The sequence below is a fragment of the Crocodylus siamensis genome, chromosome 5 (genome assembly GCF_052110815.1).
Source record: "Crocodylus siamensis isolate JL-2025a chromosome 5, ASM5211081v1, whole genome shotgun sequence".
Taxonomy (NCBI): domain Eukaryota; kingdom Metazoa; phylum Chordata; order Crocodylia; family Crocodylidae; genus Crocodylus; species Crocodylus siamensis.
In genome coordinates this window covers 195,669,204-195,689,506 of record NC_143399.1, presented here as the reverse complement: position 1 = coordinate 195,689,506, position 20,303 = coordinate 195,669,204, and the positions used below count along the sequence as shown (strand labels likewise).

The window sequence follows — 20,303 nt, the reverse complement described above, 5'->3', positions numbered from 1 at the left end:
GCCTTAATTTACTGAGAGAGTCTATTTATATTCATACTAACCAAAGGACTGCTGGCACTGTTTTCTTTTAAGTATTGTACACAGAGTGGTTAAGAGACGGGCCAAGATGTGTGATAAGCACTGGTAAGAGCAGATGAGCCTCTTCGGTGACTCCATTCTCTCCTTTGAAAAGGACTCTAATGCCATCATTCATAGATTTCTAACAATTTATTTTCACACTTTCTTTAACTGTGCCCTCCCAAGCAAAACTGTGGGCCATTTACCATGCTGAACCAGTTTATTCTCAATTGCACAAGTGCCAAGGGATAACTGTGATGGATGAATTTTAAAAATGTAAAACCAGGCATCATCTTGAAAACGGTGAAGAGGGATTCAGCATCTTTGATTAGAAAGAATAGAAAACAGGCAAAAAATGAAAAACACAATATTAGGATATTTTAAGTGTGTTATCTTTCCATAAATTTAGCTATTTGGCAATGTATTAATCTCTTTTGTTGTCATTTACATAACAATATTAGCCAACTTAGGCATTTCTTTACCCGTATGCTATACAAGCATGTAGAGCAAGAGAAAGTTCATGCTCCAAAGAGCTGACAGATTAAATACAGAATACAGGAAGAGAATACGAGAAAGGAAGCTTCAACATTACCTCTATTTCACAAATGGGGAACTGAGGCACAGAGATTTTGTGACTTTCCCAAGGTCACCCAGAAAATCTTATGACAGAACCAGGAACTGAACAGAGATGCTACGTCACAGTCTCTTGCTTTAGCTACAAAGCTAGTCTTCCTTCTTCCACTTGAGCTAGATGAAATCCATACTCAAAGTTTAATCATTAGCAATGAATTCCAACAAGACTGAAATAGCAAGGACGCCTCTAAAAACAATCCACAGCCTTTATTTCCCCATGAACTCTGCAGAAAGAGACCTAGTTTTAGCAGGGCTGATATGGCAGAGTGAATTATGGCATCTCACAACAGTCTAGATTAGAGTTTACGCTGGTGTCTGCATCTGTCAGGAAAGGTAACAATCACCAGCAGCATCGTGACCCAAATGTGCTTCATTTTGGCCCAATTAGTTCTGCTGTTTTAATAATCCTACTTACTTATTTTATATCCCAGCTTTTCAGCATGAATCCTCTTAGCCATGAACTGCCCTTCAATCAATGCTCGTATCTCTACTTCCTTTGGAAAGTCTGGAACCTGTATCAAAGGAGAATTGCATTAAATTAACATGCACTTTATGTAGTATACACCAACAGGTTGGAGCTGAGTTAAAAAAAAACAAAACAGATTTATAGTTCATTATCCTTGGCTTCACCCTGAAGCCTGCACTCACAACTCAACCCCTATTCTTCAATCACATACAAGAAAACTCCCAGAGACTCATGACAGAAAGCATACAGCCTATAACCTTGGCACTGTTGGCAAATCCTTCAAGCCCAAAATCAATGCACGATGGGGAATCTTTCTAATACCAGTTGTAAATTCTGTGTTTATTCCTCAGCCCCAATGGCGACTTATGAAACTCACCTCAGGAATATTATCTCCCTTTGGGATTGTTTAGAAATAATTCAGATGCGCTAGGCAATGCCAACAAAGAAAAAGGGCTTAGATTTGTCCTTTTGTTTAAGGGGTGGAGGGAGAATCTTTAATCTTGAGACTACATTTTTCACCGCCTACCTTTTGAACAACATTAAAAATCGACTATGCAGCCACAAATCAAAAAGTATTTAAGAGACTACTGGTGAGGTTATAAATACAGGACACTATCAATCTCTCTTTATCCACCTCTCAGAATTTTCAGTTGACTAAGGCTCATGCATATCCCTTGAGTTTCAGTACCACCTTTCCTGATTAACCTAATAATCCAGTCTATGAAACAACACTCACTGCCCAAGAGAGAGGAAAAGGATATGCAGATGTTTCTTTCCATCAAATTGTCATTTGTCCAAGGAACTGTCACTGCAATTTGATTTGATCTTCTGTTTCATGACAACCCACCCACTGTTTTCTGATCACCTACAGGAGCTTTATCAAGCTCACTTTGTGTCCCAGGCCAGATGTGGATCTGTGGACAGGCTGGATCTGTGGCAATCACTGTACTGGCAATGGCCAACACAAGAGCCAGTGGGCCAAGCAGCCATAGGACACGTGGGGCTCTGTCAGCATAGCCCTCACTCTCCATCTGCTGCCAACAATTACATCCACTGGGATCACACCCACCACTAGCTACACCCCAAAACTCCCTGGCCTACTAGTAACCTAGCAGGTGGAGGGAGCAGCTCCACTAGCTGAAACCAGCCTGTGGACCATATATTCAATACCCCTGACCTACACAGACACAAGAAGGCAGAACACATTCTTTACTCTGTAGGCCTAAGGGAAAGCAAAACCGCAACCTATCCAAACCTCGGCAATTATTTGCAATTCATTCATATCCCTCCGATAGCTATACCCCTGAATGTATGTAATCTGGCGACTTCAACATGCAAGACCCGAGGAAAAATGTCTTACATTCAAAAGCTCGTCTAATTACCCAGCTAAATAGTTGGTTCAATAAAACAGCTCACCCTAAGAAATCCCTGCCTCTGGCATAATTCCTGGGCCAACATGGCTACAACATCACTCTTATGCTACCATCACGTACACATATATGCTCTATGAATTGATGATGGGTTTGTTTGTGCCCATAGAAATAGATGTCAGGGTAGAAAAACACAGACTTTCATACTTAGAGGTGGCAACAACAACTGTTAATCTTCCTCTTGATAATTTCCGCTTCTTCACAATTCTCACAGTCAGGCAAAGCAGGAGGACAGAGTAAAGGGGTGTTGATCAGCTTATAACTAGCTAGAATGGCTTAGAGCAAGACTGAATAGGAAATGTTTTCTTCCCCCAGTCTCAGAAAAAATTGACAGAAACCAAAAAATGCTCCCATCCCATACTGGAGTGAAAAAAATAAATCTTGATTTTTTTTTTTAATCTGGAAAAAAAATTCTGTTCAGCTCAACTGAAACATTTTGTTCAGTAACTCTGGAAGATTTCATCACGATTATGTCTTTATTCTTTGTCTAGATTTATTAAGTGTTGAGATGAAAACAGTGGCCTAAAAATATGAAACATTTTGGTTCATATATCATAAAGTGTTCATTTGGGTTATTTCTAAATTAATTTTTATTAAAAAAATCAGTTGGGAGTTTTGCCCAAACTTACTCGGTTTTATGAACAGTTTGGGTTTCAACAAATCCACATTTTTCACCAAAAAAGCAGTTTGCAGCAAATTCTTAATCATCTCCAAGTTTAGTCTATACTGAAAGCTCACCTCCCATGACTAGAGCATGGATTAGAAAAATCTTTCAGCATAATCACTCCAAAGATTTGTATCGAGAAATGTGACCCAAAAGCAAGAATCCCAGGTACAAAAGACTCCCATAAGCCATGAATGCCAAACATAGCTTACTATGAAATATTAAATAGCTTGTCACTACCTTCTTGTTGTCTTTGTTGAATCTGTGGATCCCAACAGCTTCAGGTGTAATCTCCATCACATCAAAATAGAAACCTAAATCAAAACAAATTAAACTCCGTCATGTTTTCTCCTTGTGCAAAAGAAAACAAGGACAAATAAAAAGTATCTTATTTCAGCAAATGACTAGAAAAATGCAATGCTCGTAACTTTAGGGCACTCACCAATGCAAGGTGACACGGTGAAGCACCTCATTCATAAAGCAGTGGAGCACGTTTCTCACTCCTTCTCTGACCTTACTATCCTTGTGCTCAAAGGGAAATCTACCTAACAAATTGAGAAAGCAAGCTTGAGAACAAAAATTCATAAGATGGATGGATACTAAGGACACCTGTATGTGAGCAGGGAGGCTGCTCCAATGGTCTGTAATTAAACCACATCAGAGGAGACTGGATTCACCGGATTTTTTATTGAATTTATCGAGTCTGCTGCAGCGTGGTAATTACAGTGCTCCAGCACCTTCTGCATCTTGTGTATCCACATCCCCACACTTAAAAATGGTGGCAGGGGCACTTGAACGAATGCTCGCCTTTAGCTCAAGTGCCCCCACCGCCATTTTTAAGTGCAGGAATGCTGATACACAAGAAGCTGCGGTGCTTTAATTAGAGTGGCTCTTGGAGCCTCTCTAATTAAAGCCTCACCCCTTCCACTCCTGGAGCATGTGTAGAAGTGCTATATGAAACAAGCAGTAAACACTGATATTGTGTTTATGGCACGTTATATTTTACCCAGCTCCTGAATTCTTTCCAAACAGGAAAGCTGAGAATGATTCCTGGGAGATCAAAGCCAATCAGAAAGGAGGAGAGTCATTTTGGTTTCTTCTGCTAATTGCGCGTCTGCTACCCCTGGGAATTTCTCTCCCTCCCTCCCCTCTCCTTTTTTCACTATGCTGTGCCTGGCTTCCTGTGATCAGAGACCTGACGTCTATAAACTTACCAGGGGGGACCTGCAGGGAACGGGAGAGACCCTGCTCCCCTGAGCACTACCAGGAGTAACTAGGAATAATGGCCATAAGTTGACTGAGAGTAAGTTCAGGCTAGACATCAGAAGGCACTACTTCAGTCAGGGCAGCTAGGATCTGGAACCAACTTCCAAGGGAAGTGGTGCTGGCTCCTACCCTGGGGGTCTTCAAAAGGAGGCTAGATAATCACCAAGCCAGGGTCATTTGACCCCAGCAGTCTTTCCTGCCCATGGCAGGGGCTGGACCTGATGATCTGCTCAAGTCCCTTCTGACCCTACCTACTATGAAACTATGAGAAAGAATGTCTTGCATTCCCAAGCTTGTCTAGCTTTATCCCAGCTACCTAGTTGGTCCAAGAAAAGATATCACCCTAAAAAATCCTTGCTGCTCGTGTTTGTTTTTGTAAGAATTTCCCATAAACAAACAAAAAAACAAATTGCAGGTTTCCTGACCAATTCCAGTTCACACACTTCCAGAATTTATTTTTCCTTTTTGTTTTAACGACTGTTTTTCAAAGCATTCCTGGCTTGGAGCATCTAAAAGCAAACTATATACCAAAAGACAAATCCAGCAGCCAAGCTTTACTACTTAAATGAAATTATCAGCCAAAATACATGTGCATATACGTACATACAATGTACCACAGAAGCAGTATTAGTGTGTACCCAGTAGGTGAAAAAAGAAAGGAACAAGAGACAGGAATCAAGGGAGTTTAAGAAACCTGGAAGGCTTTGGGTGTCAGATCTGACGACTTCAGAGAGCATCAGAAGTAAGAGGTCAGACTGGAGATGGCATGTGAATACGGTTTGGGTAGGAGGCAGTGAGATTTTTACAGATGGCAAAAGTCTGTTGCTTCTTTGTGATGACACAAAAAGTGGTCAGAAAACTTAGGCAGGAAAGGAATTAAAAAAAGAAAATGAAGACAGAAAGATCAGGAAGTAGAGCTGAGAATAAGAAGCGTCACAGGTGACGACAAGCGATTAGCTCTGCAACAAGGGCCTGTCTTCTATATTTTCTAAACAGCCCCTAATAGCAGGTCTTAATAAAAACAGGACTGAGAATCTTAAAATGTAAGGGTGACATGGAGGCTTCATTCACTTGACTAACAGAACCCTCACCGACGTGGGTGGGGTCAGGATGGGACATGATTTTTTTCCTAGTTCTGGAATGCCTGACTTCTGGGACTTGGTGCGACTTGTTCCCACTTCCAGAAATACCTGGACTGTTTTGTTCTTCAATGAGTTGCAGCTCCTAATCATTTTACTAGCCATTTAGGGCTTGATTCAATGGGCACTGGGCATAAGCCCCTAAACAATTAAATTAGTACCGAGTTTGGCCCACCCTATCAGGTTGTGTAGTTCTGAAATTTCATCTACTGTATTTTAAACTTCTTTATCTGGAGACCAAAGTCCTATGCCCCCAAATATCTATTTTCAGTATGTACCAGGATGCATAGCTTCCAGAATAAGATGCTTCTACTGAGCAACTACTGAATGGAAACCCAAAACTTAAAGCCATCTTGTATCAACACAGAATATTTCTGAGCATGCACTACAACTGCTCATTACTGAGTTTCTTAACTCCTGACCTTTAACACAACTCAAGTTTTGACTTCTACTGTTCACAAGATAGTGATTTTAAAGCAAATCTTAGTTCCCAATCTTGCCAAAATGCATACCCAGATTTCCATTGTTTCCAGTAACTGTAGATGTTAGAGCTTTGGAGAATTCATCCCAGGATCCTGAAGCGCAGTCATCTCTGATCCTCTCTCTCATCAGAGAGCCATTCTTAAAACTAAAACAAACAAAATACTAACTACAATTTCCAAACTACCGCTATTTGTAGCACTAGGTGATGATTACCACTGCTCAGGGTTAGAGATAAAAATATTTATCATTTTAGTTTATTTAATGTGTGTGCTCTTTATATAATCAGTTTAGCTGTTTCCACTGTATATATAACCCATCTGCTTTTTAGTGCAGTACTATACTTGTTTGGCCCAAAGAAAGGAAGAAAAGCTGAGAAGGGGCAAAACCGACTGGCTGGAATACTCTGTGTCTACATGCATGCAGGGGGACTTATAAGGGTTTTTAAAATCCAAATATGAGCTTCGACAAAGTCATATCCTGTCACCCAAGAGTTGACACTCAAAGCACGTGATAGGGGGAGATAAGCATACAAGTTAAACAGCTCTACAGGCCACTGGTTCTCAACCTTTTTAGACTCAGGGCACCCTTCGGCAAACATTAAGTCTTGCTTTCACTTGATTTTGGACTACAGAAAAATAATAGAGAAATTATTCTGTTGCAAGGAACTCAGAAAGACCACGAGGCAGAATGTGTTTAATACTTCCGATTCCTAGTTGAAATCTGAGTTTGTCTCGTGATCATGTGTGCACACCTAAAGCTAACATTGTATGACACCCCTGTGCAGCACCCCTGAAAGGATCTCAAGGCACCCTAATTGAAAATGACTGCTATGGGCTTAGAGCAGCGGTTCTGAATCGGGGTACATGTACCCCCCAAGGGGTACGTGAAGCCTCATCAGGGGATACGTGAGATATACTTCATACATTGTCTAACACAGGTCGAAGGGCCTAAGACAACATCTTGAAAATTTGAAAAGTCTTTGTATGAGTATCTTGCCATTTTTATAATACACAATTTACACATAGTTTGAGATAAAAATTAATATCCCACTGAAAGGGGATACATGAAGTCTCACTCTGAGACCCAGGGGTACATCGACTGAAAAAAGGCTTAGAGGATGATCAACTCAGAATGAAGAAAGAGGTCTCCTATGAGGTCAGTGTTTAAAAGCTACTGATTACTGTTTCACAAGCAACTAAGGCTCAGATACCTGCTACCTAGAGAGGACCTCAAAATGTCCACTGCCTGCCTGCTGACATGGTTCTGAAGTGTTTGGACAAGAACTGTGATCAGTGCCTGAAAGATGAAAGGGAGTCCAGATGACATGACACACAAAACAGAGATAGTCCAAGGGACACCAGTAAATATGCAAGGCAAAAGCTCTGCTGTGAAACTTCCACATGCTATTGTAAAGAGTATTTATTTTAAAAACAAATACCTATAGTGTTTGCAGTGTGCATTATCTCCTTGTTAAGTAATGGTATAGCTCCTTGTTAAGTAATAGTATAGTACTTTTTCTCTGGAAGCCCAGTGGGAATTAATAACACCTACTTATCACGGTTTCACAAACAGCCTTGAGGTTTAACTCTATGTAGTGCTTTCAAAGAAACAGAAATCTGGCCTTCAGCAACAAATTAAGCTGAGGTGCATGAAAAGGGTGTAATAGCATTATCTCAGCATCCCCCTCCCTGACCACAAATAGTCAGATTTTATGTTTGTGTAGGTCTTTCAGGCATCAACTGTGGAAGAAACTAGCTGGAGGGGAAACGGACAGAGAGGGAAGAAATGTTTAAAATATTATCATTATTTTATACTGTGCATTCTGTTAGCTTTAAAAGAAGGGAAATGCTGCCGCCGTGGTAAGAAATAATAAGTGGCATGCTACATAAATAGGTACATAAGATATGTATGAAGTACACACTTGGGGAAAAAAACATTCACCAGGAGCTTTGGTTCTCTGAGCGAGCCACCTCTGCATAGCCATACTTATAGGGAAAAGAATGATACAAAGGTCAATCTGAGCCAATCTTTCTACCTACTTGAATCTGAGGGCTAACTTGGGGCAAAACCATACTCTGAGGCAAAGCAGAGCAGCGAAAGGTGTCTGGATATCATGGGACATCAATATGTTTCAAGGATATTCCCAGTATGTCCCAGAACAGCAGCAGTGGTTCACCCCTATGAAGGGGGCATTGTCATCTCCCCTTTGAGCTCTGTTTAAAGGCCCTTTGGTACCACTAGAAAAATGCAAAAGTTCTAACATTTGGGTCAAACTTCGAGCTCCAAAATTTTACTTTTCACAATATTTCTGCTTCTACTCCCAAGACTGTTAAATCAGGCATCTCAGCCTGCACAAAAATGAACCTTATCCCATTTGCTGGCATCAGAATATATTTGTCACGATAAATTCCTGGTTCCCTAAGTAATGGCGATGTTATATGTTTCAACTGTAGATTAGATACAAGGAAGAACTTTCTGTGTTCTAGGGGGTATCTTATACTGCACATATGCTGAATAATGTATCATTCTGTGAATGAAATAAAACATAATGGCAGAACAAGAAAAACATCTTACTGATCCCAGATAATAATAAAAAAAACTATACTACCATAAAAGTGCCATATAGGCTCGAGAGTCAACAGGATTACAGAGAATGTGACCTTCTGTTGCAGGCATTGGTTCTTGAATCCACAGAAACAGAGTGTCACTTGTACCAAGGCTAATCTGGGGAAGAAAATAATTGAAGTGTTATCACAATGTGCATGGAAGGCAATACAGACATTAAATGAAATCCATTTGTTCTTATTGCTAATTGTTTTTAAGTCGCACATTAAGTCAATTGGATTCTTATTGCAGCAAACTCTGGTTTGGTTGTCACCCCAGTGAAATATAGTCCACAACTAGCAAGAGAATTAGGGATTCATAAATGTTCCCAGAGTTTGCTTATCATCCTTCTTCCAGCTCCAAAAAGGACTGAAACGAGAATCAGAGTCCAGCACGCAGAAAAACAACAGCTTCTCTATTTTGGTTTAGTTGATGACCCACGGTTATCATCGAAGTTTGTATTTTATATTCTATGATGGCTTTAATTACTCAGGGTCTGGACAGCTGTCATGAACACATTTTAACTTACTGCAATGTCCCCTTCTTCAAGCCTCATTCCTGCCAGTGACGCTGAAAACATAAATAATAATGTTCAACTGGTAGTTAAGCATGCAAGGTAATAATACTGCCCTGGAGGTCTCACACTGTTCTGTGCAGAAAAACTGCACAAAAGGGGCTTATGCACCACCGCAAAATAAGACTATGTGCTTGTGCTAGCTTTTGCTAAAATACTGAAGTGAGTCTGTATTTGGAATCAGAGAATGAAAGGACTTAGAGATGAAAAATCTGTCATGGTATCTTTAGTCCAGTGCAGCACTGCTCTCTATGGTACTGTTTCTAGTGTTTTATCCACTCAAGTTTTAAATGCATCTTAGGCCCAAACCTAAGTATTTAAACAGGTGAAGTGCTCAAGTGCTTTCCTGGATTTAAACTTCAGAGAGGAAGGATGGCTTTGTAGCTAATACATGCAACTAGAACTAAGGAGGTAAGGGGAAATCCTGGCTTTGTGGGCCACACCCTGTGCTACTGTGGTAGATAATTTTTGAAAAATAGGGTTTCTGTACTACAGACTACAACAGATTTCAAGATTTACACAAATGTCCCAAATTCAGCATATATGCACAGCTAGGAATTCTGAAATCCTTGCAATCGTATCTTAATCAGAATTTCAGTAAAAGATACCAATACACCTCTGAACTCACATGATAAGTGAAAAAAATTATCTTTCTAGGATTCTGAGGTATGAACCAAAGTACTGACTGCTTGCAACATACTTTTTAGTAGGTTTTGCTTTCTGTCACTATATTATTATTTTCTAAAACTATGCTATTTATTCTACCCAAATAACTGTCAAGCCACTGTCGCGCCATTAGGGACTGCCATAATATTTTGAACAAATACTATAAGATTCTCCAACTCATTTTCTATAGGATTTCTATACCTGTACAACCTTTACATTTTAAAGGGTGATTTATTTTAAAGACTTGGGAGTTGATTTATATTCATTTAGATAGTTTAGTTGAACTGGGTTTTTTTCCCCTTTTATATGTAGGCCAGCAACATGATAGAACGAAAGAGTACTTAGAATGAGTCTCTAACTCAGGGGTGGGCAAATACAGCCCACAGACCAGATGCAGCCTGCAGAGGGACTTTGCCCACCCCACAGCAGGTCCCTCGGTCCCACTTGGTGCAGGGGCCATCCAGTCCATGGTGTGTCCTGCTGCCCCTGGGCATACAGCAGGGCTTGGGCAGCTCCACAGCTGCACACCACTTCTAGGCAGCCCAAGCAGTGGCAGTTCCTTCCACCTACCGCCACTGCCAGCCCCAGCTCCTGGTGGGGACCTGCGTGCGCAGCCTTGGCCCCAGCCCTGGCCCGCACCCACTCTGGACTCATACCCAGGTAGAGCAGACCAGCCAAGATCTACACACACAGCCCCAACCCCAGCCCGCCACTCACCTGCTTTGAACCACCCACAATGAGCGGAGCGACAGCAGCCAGGCAGAAGTTGCTGCTGCATACAGGGGAAAAGCGGCCGCTTCCCCTTCGCCACTGCTGGGCCCTTCCTGCTGCGGCCGCCCAAAGCCCACACCCAGGCTGCCCTGCACCTGTTGTCCGCCACCGTCACCATTACCACCAGCACTGCCTCTCGGGTGCCCAGGAGGGCAACAGTGGCAATGGAAAGGAGCCGCAGGGTAGCCCAGGTCCAGGCTCTGGGCCACAGCAAGAAGCGTCCGGCAGCAGTGTGGGGAAGGTGGCCGCTTTACCCCTGCACCCAGCAGCAGCTTCTGCCTGGCTGGTGCCACTGCTCATCATAAGCGGGTCTGGAGCAGGTGCAGGGTGCGCCAGGGTCAGGGCTGTGTGCATAGATCCTGCCTGGTCCAGAACTGGTCTGCTCCAGCCAAGGTGAGTCTAGAGTGGGTGTGGGGCAGGCCGGGCTGTGCACTCAGCTGCTGCTGGGAGCTGGTGCCAGGGAACAGCCACAGGGTGCACAGGCTCTGGGCTGTTGCAGGATGGGGTGCTGTAGCAGGGTACATGAGCAGATCCAGGGGGCAGGGGCAGTGCTGACCAGCCTGTGACAGCTCCCCAAAACTGCCTATGGGGCCTGTGCGCCCAGATAATTGCCAGTCTCTGATCTAACCTCTGTCTCACTTTATGACTAGGAAGAGGAAAACCAACCACTTCAAAAAACAAATTTGCTTAAGAGAACATGGAACTACTTGTTGGCAAGAAAAAATTTTGAAGCGTCAATAAACCTAACCAAATTGATTAAGGTGCAAATAAAGTGCACCGTGATAGTGAGTGGCACTAACAAGTCTATCTGCAGTAAATATCACACAAAGTGTGCTTATCCTAGAAGAATCAGCAATAGAAGGCTGTTGGGAAAAAGTTCCTATCCATTAGAACTGATGAGATGGAGTCACTGGATATGAGTATACAATCCCACAAAATCCCATCATCATATATGTTTACTCTCTCACCTGGATTGTCCCCAGTAAATGCTACTACTTTGCAGTCCGGACTAAACCCATAGCGCTGAATATAATATGGAGCAATGGAGCCCTAAAAACAAAATAAATACATAGTAAGGAAAGCTGAAAAGTGCACAGTAACCATGCAATGTTGAAGCACAGACAGACATCCAGCTGACTGTACATAAGCTACAATTTACACTGTGAGCCTCTAGAGATTTTTTAACTGAAATCTTTGTAGGACATGCACAAAAAATCTTCCAAGAAAAATTCCTTACATCAGATTCTAAAATAGGCAAGACAATAACAGCATTTTAACACTTTAGTTTTGTCTTCCTTTATTTAGAGCAAGAAACATGAGTGTATACCTATACACACAGATTCAAATATTTCTATTTACTTTTATAGGTACATTTGGACAGGTATATATGCAAATAAGCACAGGCATACAGCTAGCATACTTCTCCACGTCAAATGCTTTGCGGCACGTCTTATTTTAGGTCAAGAATCCTATTCCTTTAAGTCTCACTCACCAGTAATTGAAATGAGGCTATCCTTAAAGTAAGAGGACACTTTTAGTTATTGTTACAAATTTTCCTCCCATTTTTCACTGCTGATACCAAGAGATTAGCACTCCACACTAAAACCACAGCCCATTAGCAGATGGGTCAACTGTATTAGTAGCAAGCAGTGCTGGTGTTACAATGGCTAGTGACGACTCCCATTCATACACACTGCCTGCACTAAAAGTTCTTCCCATAGCAGCGGCTCAGAGCAAGTCAATCAATTTATGCAAATATTCAGCCTGATCTGACTTGACAATATGACCAATAAAAATACACTAGGTGAACTCTGGGGCTTTAAATACCTCTTATAGTTCACTGGGGTTAACCCATCAGACCAGAAGCAGTTTAAGACAACCACATAACATCACGGCTAAAAAATTTGAATGTTATTCTCTACTTCTGCAGTGCTATTGATTTAGCACAAAGGGAATAGTATAAACACTGTACATTCTTCTCCAGTCAAACAAATGTGTGTGGGTGTTATAGGAAGCATCTATCACTGGTGCACCTGCCAAAGAAGTTACAACAATCTTTTTCCTTTAATCCATAACCTTTCAACACCTTATAAGGGAGAAGTTATTTTGCACTGGCACATACCAATACTGAGCTGGATGGTACAGTGTGTCCCAGTTTCTCTTCCAGCCCAGGTGCGCAAGCATTGAGGCAAGTCATGGACCACCTTTTATCACAAATTTGCAGTAAATTCATCCCAGAACCTAGTTAGACAACAGCATTGAAACCAAAATGTAGATCTTGAAACATGAGATCAGTCTTATGAAAACAGAACAGACAATATTCAATCAAGGTTCTCCCATATCAACTGACAAAAAAAAGAACAGAAAAGGAGGAAAAATAAACGTGCCTTTTTTTTTTTTTTTTTTTTACTGAAACAGCATGGTTTTAGCTCAAAGCACTGGGAAACTGTACAGTTATTTGCACACAATGAAGGAGCATGAACATCTGTGAGGCAAGGGTGGGAGGTGTTGTACTCCAATGCTCAACCAATTGGCAACCAATGAAACTGTAACTCAGCCCCTAATCTGGACACAAGAGGAGTTCCTCTCCACCTTCTAAATGTGTGTTTGAGACTAATGGCTACACAAGCACTGAGCCAGCTGCTACTCACAGTGTTAATCCATAATAGCCCTCTGCTCCAGCCTGTTTCAAACTGTTGAAAAGCACCTGTTCACATTACTCCCCAAGAGCAGACACCCTACAGGCCCCATTCTCAAACACACACACACGCGCACACACACACCTTATCCCAAACACTGTGCAGCCCAGTTCCCTATTCTCAACACACACACACACACACACACACACACACACTATCCAGAACATTCAGGGCTTAATACTTCAAAAACCAAATGCATCATACACAGCTGAGATGCTGAAGTAACTCAGATCACATAGTAGGAAACACACACACACACACACACACACACTATCCAGAACATTCAGGGCTTAATACTTCAAAAACCAAATGCATCATACACAGCTGAGATGCTGAAGTAACTCAGATCACATAGTAGGAAACTGAGAGTATACTTTGCTTTAGTTAACGATGTATAAAATGAAATTAAATTTATTAAATGCAATCAATTTCATTTCATGCAAATTACATGCACTTAATAAATTATACGCTGGTTAATTTCGCCCGTGATGCAGGAACAGGAATTTAAGAAAGCACAGCACAGCATGCTTTCCACAGACACTACATGCATTTCTCTTTTCCAGTCAACCCCACCCACCACCAAGAAAAACAGTAGAGAATCAGATTTAATTAGACACAGGCAGCCCTCAAACTGAAGCACCCCTATGCTCCAGCCAGCCCGGTCAGCTTCTACACATGTATTGCAGCGCAATAAATAATGTCACTGTGAGACAGTACCCGTGTTTACAAGTACAATCCTACAACGGTGTTTATTCATTTACTGCAGCCTAATAGGGTCACAGATCCTAAATTAACAGTTAGAATCTGCTAATTAATCAGCTCTGCAGTAAATGTCTTGTGTAGATGCACCAAAGAACAAGAACCATGTATTGCTGTAACTTGCTGCAGACACTTCCAGCCAAAGACCAGGGAGTTTTGTTGTTGTGTTTTGTTTTTTGTTTGTTTGTTTTTGTGTTGGGGGGGTGGTTTTTGGTTTGTTTGTTTGGGGGGGGGTTGTTTGGGGGGAGAGGTTGAGAAAAAGCCCTCTCGCCCAACTAGCTTTCCAAAATACAACACCAAGGGCCTAAAAGAGTCATTAAATTATTCAGCAAGTAACAAGAGTCAAGCTATGCAAAAGGGTCAGTCACTCTACATGGACACCCACTCAACAACAAATGGATTCAGTCCAAGGTTATGGTCCAGTCATGATTGAGAAGGTACTCAATATGGATGCTTACAGATGTGGAAGGAAAAACAAAACAGCACTTTATTTTCAGCTCAGCGCACTCCTACACCAAGCACAGCACATGCCCAAAAGAAGCACAGCGTTAGTTTGACCTGGCTCACCCAACATCTGCATAGATCATGACGCATCAGCAGGGCTTTTTGCTGCTTTTATCTAACAGCTAATTGAATCAGCTTTATCTAAAAGTGCCAAAAAGCCCCGCTGAAGTACCTGATCTATACAGATTCTGCGGAGCAGGATCAAACTAACACACTTCCCTCTTCCAGTAAAGCACTGTTTTGTTTTTTCATGTCTGTCAGCCCCAGATGTGGACAGAAGACATTCAACATCTTTTTGCAAGCACCACTGCTTCTTCATTCAAGATGGCCAGAAGTGCATTTAGGATCCGCTAAAATGACCTGTGCAAAAAGCATTACAACTCTTAAGGCTAAAAGAGATCCTCAAATCCATTATAAAAGGGTCAAAAGACATAACCTAACTAGTTTTATTAATTGATGAAAATGGGGAAAGTGTCTAACGATCAATAGCTGAGAACCTCTCTTTACAACATCTGTGCAAATGGTCTCTGGTTGACTTCTCAGTGGGCCAAATAAATATCCCCTACAATGGGGTGAAATTAGCCTAATATGTTTCTTTTTTCAAAAGGGCTTCCTTTGGTAGAGCAACCAAAACAGGTATAACTAGCTATGATTCTCCTAAGGGCCTTTAAAAAGAAAACATTTCTCAAGATAAAAGCCTCTCCAGGTTGAGAGCTGAACAGTTGTTCTTTAAGGTGTCTTATAAAGGGACAATGCCTTACATGATGCACTCAGGTCCTGTAGATACCAAACATACCTTACATTTAATATCTGAATAACAAAAATAAAAATCATGCTTTACTGCTGGGGGCTTTTTTGTTTTGCTTTTTTAAAGTCAATCAGCAAAGGTGCTCAACTGCTAACAAGAAACATTTTGTACCTTTTGAGATTGGCTCTTAAAAAAGAAAATCCTAAATGGAGCAGCACATTACTTACTGTAATCTACCCCTTTAAAGAGATAAGTTATAGTGAAAGACTCAAGAATTCAACACGGGGCTTTAAAGTCTGCATGACCTGAAGTTAAACCTACAGAAATGAAGAATAGGTCTATTATCTGAACAGTATTTTGAGATGCATTTCCAAATGCAGTACACAAGGGGAATGGAAACAGAGTGGATGAACTGCAGGGAATTGTAAGTGACAAGAAAATAATACATTTTTGTTGCACAAGCATCAATGTAACTATTGCATAATTACAATTATTTTTATTACTGGAATTGCAATTTTCTCCCATTATGTTAAAAAGAAAAACAGCGGAAGACAAAATATAAATTACTATAATACAAGCTCTTTTGTCTAGTAAAGAGCAGCACACTAATGTCTTACTTAATTCTCTTTTATCTTTTTCACACACAGATTTAATAACCTTACATCTTTGCTTTATGTTATATATTTACTTTAGCTATTTAACTATCCACAGGAGTGCCACAATAGAAGGGTATTCCAGGCATAAGTTAAAGCCAATTCAAAAATACTGCATATTGTCTGTAAAAAGTTTCAAAAGACCTAAACTGCAAATTTTTGAATAAAATGAAAAATAAAAATGTATTTTTCACAAGAGCCAAATCTTTCACTTTCGAAAAAAAAATCCTGTTGTTCCTCTTTGTCTTCCCAGTGGAAGGAGAAAAGGAAGCAGGAAAGGGGAGAAATCCGGGTTTTGTTAATATCAGAGGGAGAGCTTTTACTTAGAAATTTAACATTTCTACCAAAACTTTAAAAACCATTTTCAATTGAAGTTGTTTTTGTAAACTTTATTTTTTCTGATCATCCCCAATCTAAGTTCAGTACATAGGGTTTGAGCCTAGTGTGGGGTTCTGCAAATAGCTGAGTACTCGACTTCAACCAATTTTCCACATACGTCAAAGTGAATGGGAGTGATGGGTGTTCAGTAGCTTTCAAGACCACCTACTGAGGACAATGACATAAACTCCAAAGGTTTTTATTGCTGTTGGGTTTTGTTTCATGTTTACAGAAGTGTGGCACTATCAGTAAGACACTGAGGGCACTGAGTTAATAGGAGAGAGGGAAGTTCCCATGTGACACAGCTGACAGAGGATTGAGTTACTAACCAAATTTCATTTCTAGTTACCACAGGACAGAAACATAGATACGAGCCAGTTTTCAAAGAGCAGTTGATGTACCATAAGCTATCCCCCACTGCCCTTTTTAATGCCATGATAAATTTATCACTTATTCATCTGTCCACATCTTGAAAAATTAAAAGTTGGCTCTAATAAAATATTTATATTGAACCAGAAAATAGATCTAAGCATCTCCCAGTTGCTGCAAAACAAAAACAGCTGTGCTGTCCATGCTTAGGGTCTAAAGTAGATGGGGGAGATGCGACAGTGAACTACTTTTCCCTTAGCTAAAGTCAAGATACCTTGATTTCCCCCCGCCCTGCCTTTTCACCAGAAATGCAGTAAGAGCAAGCTGATCTTCATGTGCAGGGGTCAATTCTGGCTCTATCAACCTTCTGTGCAACATCCCTATGGTATCTAACTACACAGCTCCAAAACAGATATTTTCCATTTCTGCCAGGGGAATTTCATGATATTTAGAAACAGCAGGAAAGGTAGTAGAAGAGAGGTTTCCTTGGTAATCTCTGTTTGAAAGCTGGACACTTAAGATAACCTGGAAACTGGTCTGGGCACATTTTTGTCTTATAATGTACATAAAAAGAAGCCGTGAAAGGTTCTCAAGCTTTTGCTGTTGCTTATTTTTTTGCTTACTTTGAAGAAAGATGGTTTCTTCTGCAAACCTTCCCTTTAGCTAAGATAACAAACTACCAATAACTATCTTTAGAAACCCAAAACTAGACATGCACAAATATCACCTTATGACACAGAAACTTCAAACTTCACATATCACAATGCAGCAAGACCCCTTCAGGAAAGTGGGAGTGACAATGTAGCAGACAGAAAAAAAAAGTCGGGACTGATAGCCCTTCTAGAAGGAACCTAAAAATGGTGCTAGAGAGCTCCAACTTCCAAGCACAGGTACATTTACCAGCTGAGTTCTCAGACTTAGAGTTAACAGGTTGAGAGCATCTACCGCATCTCAAACTCATGGTGATAATAAGAGAACGACCCAAAAGGGACAAGGCACTTACCATCACTATAATCAATGGGTGCATAATCACCTAGAAAGAGGGAGGCTGCAAAGCTGCTAACCAAAGTGATTCTCTGAAAGAAAAAAAAAAAATCAAATGCAATAGTGATTGCAAACAGACTTCACTGCAATGCATGCAACTAAGTAAATGGAGACAACAAAAGCAAACAGAAGCTAAGTACTGAATGCAGCAAAAAAGTACCTGCAAAGCCAGGGAATGCAGAAGACAGGCTGAAAACAAACATCTTTCTAAAACCTGTTAATAGCGTTGAGTTGTGAAATATAAATATATATATATGCAGTACATTAGCAAATTCTGCCTCTACAGTGTAGCCACGTAGCAACATACGTATTCAAAGGACATAATTCAGTAAAAACAAAAACATATGCAAAAAGCCATAGAAAAATCCATCAAATATCATGTCATGAACCAAAAATAGAGGCACAGATCTTCCAAACTTCTGCTCCCTCCTCTCAGCAGTCCTTTTCAGCAACCTTATTGCATCTGCCTCCCAGTCAAAAGTCTCTGAACTTCTTCCTAAATCAGGCAACCTCATCCACCCTAGCAGATAGCCAGTTAATTGCAACCATATTAGGCACTGCATTACTACCCACTACTCTCTGAGAGAGACTGAGAGTCCTTGGAGATGGACCTAAAAACGGGAAGGTTAAGGGGCCCCTCTAGCCATTCACATGCCCCACCATTACATTGTAGCTGGGGAACACAAATCTGTCTTTCCCAATGTCTTGACTGGCTGTAATGGAAAGAGGTGGCTTAGGTTAAAAGTGAGGTCTCCAAAGCAGGATAACACAGCAGAAGAAAATGAGGCACCTTCTACACAATAGTGAAGCTGACATGCTAGTAGATGCTGTCTGAGGGTACTCAAGAGGAATTCTTGCTGAGACCATTCCTCCTAGGAACTACAGCTGCAATGAGGCGTCTCCTCCTCCCCTTCCGCGCATCTGAGTCTGCTACAGATGCCGGACAGCCCTCACCATTTGTGCTCAGATCCAAAGACTGTCAGGTTTAATTCACCTCTCTGAATCTGGTCTTAGGTTTATGACCAACTCCATTAGCCTGCCTTCTATCCACTCCATACATTAGAACAAGGTTACACAACAGCATTCAGACAACACAGGGAGAACCAAATGAAAGGAAATATTTCTTTACAAAGCACATAGTAAAGCTGTGGAACACCTTGCTACAAGAGGTCAGTACTGGGAAGGACATTTATGACCAATAGTATCAACTATTAAAACGGGAATAGACCGATCTCATGCTTCAGGGTGTAAGCTAAGCACCTGCAAGGGTCATCCCTCCTTCATATACATCCCGGGACAGGAGTTTTTTCCACTTGCTCTGCAGCATGAAATCACTGCTAGAAGCAGAACACGGCAGCCTAAATCAGTTAAAATAATAATAGAGCTGTTTGCTAACTTCTAAAATTAAAAATAAATAAAAAAGAAACTTTCATTTAAAGAATACATTTTTTGAATTGTAGAAATTAAAATATCCTGCAAAGACCAAACTGTCAAAAAAAGACTGAAGCTAACTCCATTTTCTTCCGGGTCAAAATAGCATACCACCGGTTTTCTGTGAGCAAATACTACATTTGTGTCTCCAAAGGGTTATTTTGTAGGTATGACTGTATCAACAGCATACTTCGATGCACATTTGTGAGAGCAAATATTTGAACAAATGGAAATTCACAATTTTGAGCAGTTTCCTCTTTCAAACTTTGGCCTGAAATTTCATAGACATTAGACGCTAGGGCTGGAAGGGACCTCGGAAAATCATCAAGTCCAGCACCCAAAACGTTGACACCCAAGTGTTCAAAATATTAAATAAATAATGCTAGGTGCATCTGACTTGTAACTTCATGACAGTTAAGGACTTGGGGCGGGGTCAGAAACAAACAGACAAAATTATAAAACCAATACCTTGTATAAGCTAAGTCACATTATGAAACTTATATGTCCTTAAATATTTTTACTTAAAAATCTCTTTAACATTTTTTAACCCTGATTTCCGATAAATGGATTGAAGATGAGCCAACCTCAGTTTGTATGTAGACCTCAGGATTCTGGCTGTAAATCTTTGCTATCTGGTTTCCTGTAAAACGCTGAGAAAGAAATGCAAATGCTTAGGAACACAAACCTAAATGGAGTCAATAATCATTAACTCTGTGTAATGAGTTCAGTACATTGCACTTTGGATATTTAATTTGCCTGATGCATGATGAAAGTCAGAGCACAGCAGGCAATCTGCACTAAACAGGCTGTAATGCATAGTCTCATTATGAGAATTTTGCTCACCTTTTGAAAAAAAGGCAGTGGAAAAACATTACTAGCCATAATTTACATTTCAAAATGACAATGCAATGAAATGAATCTCATTTATTACAAACACAGAAACAACACAATTCAAATACTGCTTC

The 20,303-nt window shown here is 40.7% G+C and overlaps 1 protein-coding gene across 3 annotated transcripts in view; it reads right to left on the bottom strand.

The window, feature by feature from the left end:
* XYLB (xylulokinase) overlaps positions 1-20,303 on the bottom strand; it is a 127,311-nt gene that overhangs the window by 92,625 nt on the left and 14,383 nt on the right. For all 3 annotated transcript variants that reach the window (XM_090047756.1, XM_090047758.1, XM_090047757.1), the window contains exons 7-15: positions 19,923-19,988; positions 17,867-17,939; positions 12,876-12,994; positions 11,722-11,803; positions 9,272-9,312; positions 8,747-8,862; positions 6,168-6,283; positions 3,491-3,564; positions 1,106-1,202 (exon numbers count right to left, since the gene is read on the bottom strand). In XM_090047756.1, coding sequence (XP_089903882.1) covers positions 1,106-1,202; positions 3,491-3,564; positions 6,168-6,283; positions 8,747-8,862; positions 9,272-9,312; positions 11,722-11,803; positions 12,876-12,994; positions 17,867-17,939; positions 19,923-19,988 — 784 coding nt within the window. The remainder of the gene's footprint in view (positions 1-1,105; positions 1,203-3,490; positions 3,565-6,167; positions 6,284-8,746; positions 8,863-9,271; positions 9,313-11,721; positions 11,804-12,875; positions 12,995-17,866; positions 17,940-19,922; positions 19,989-20,303) is intronic.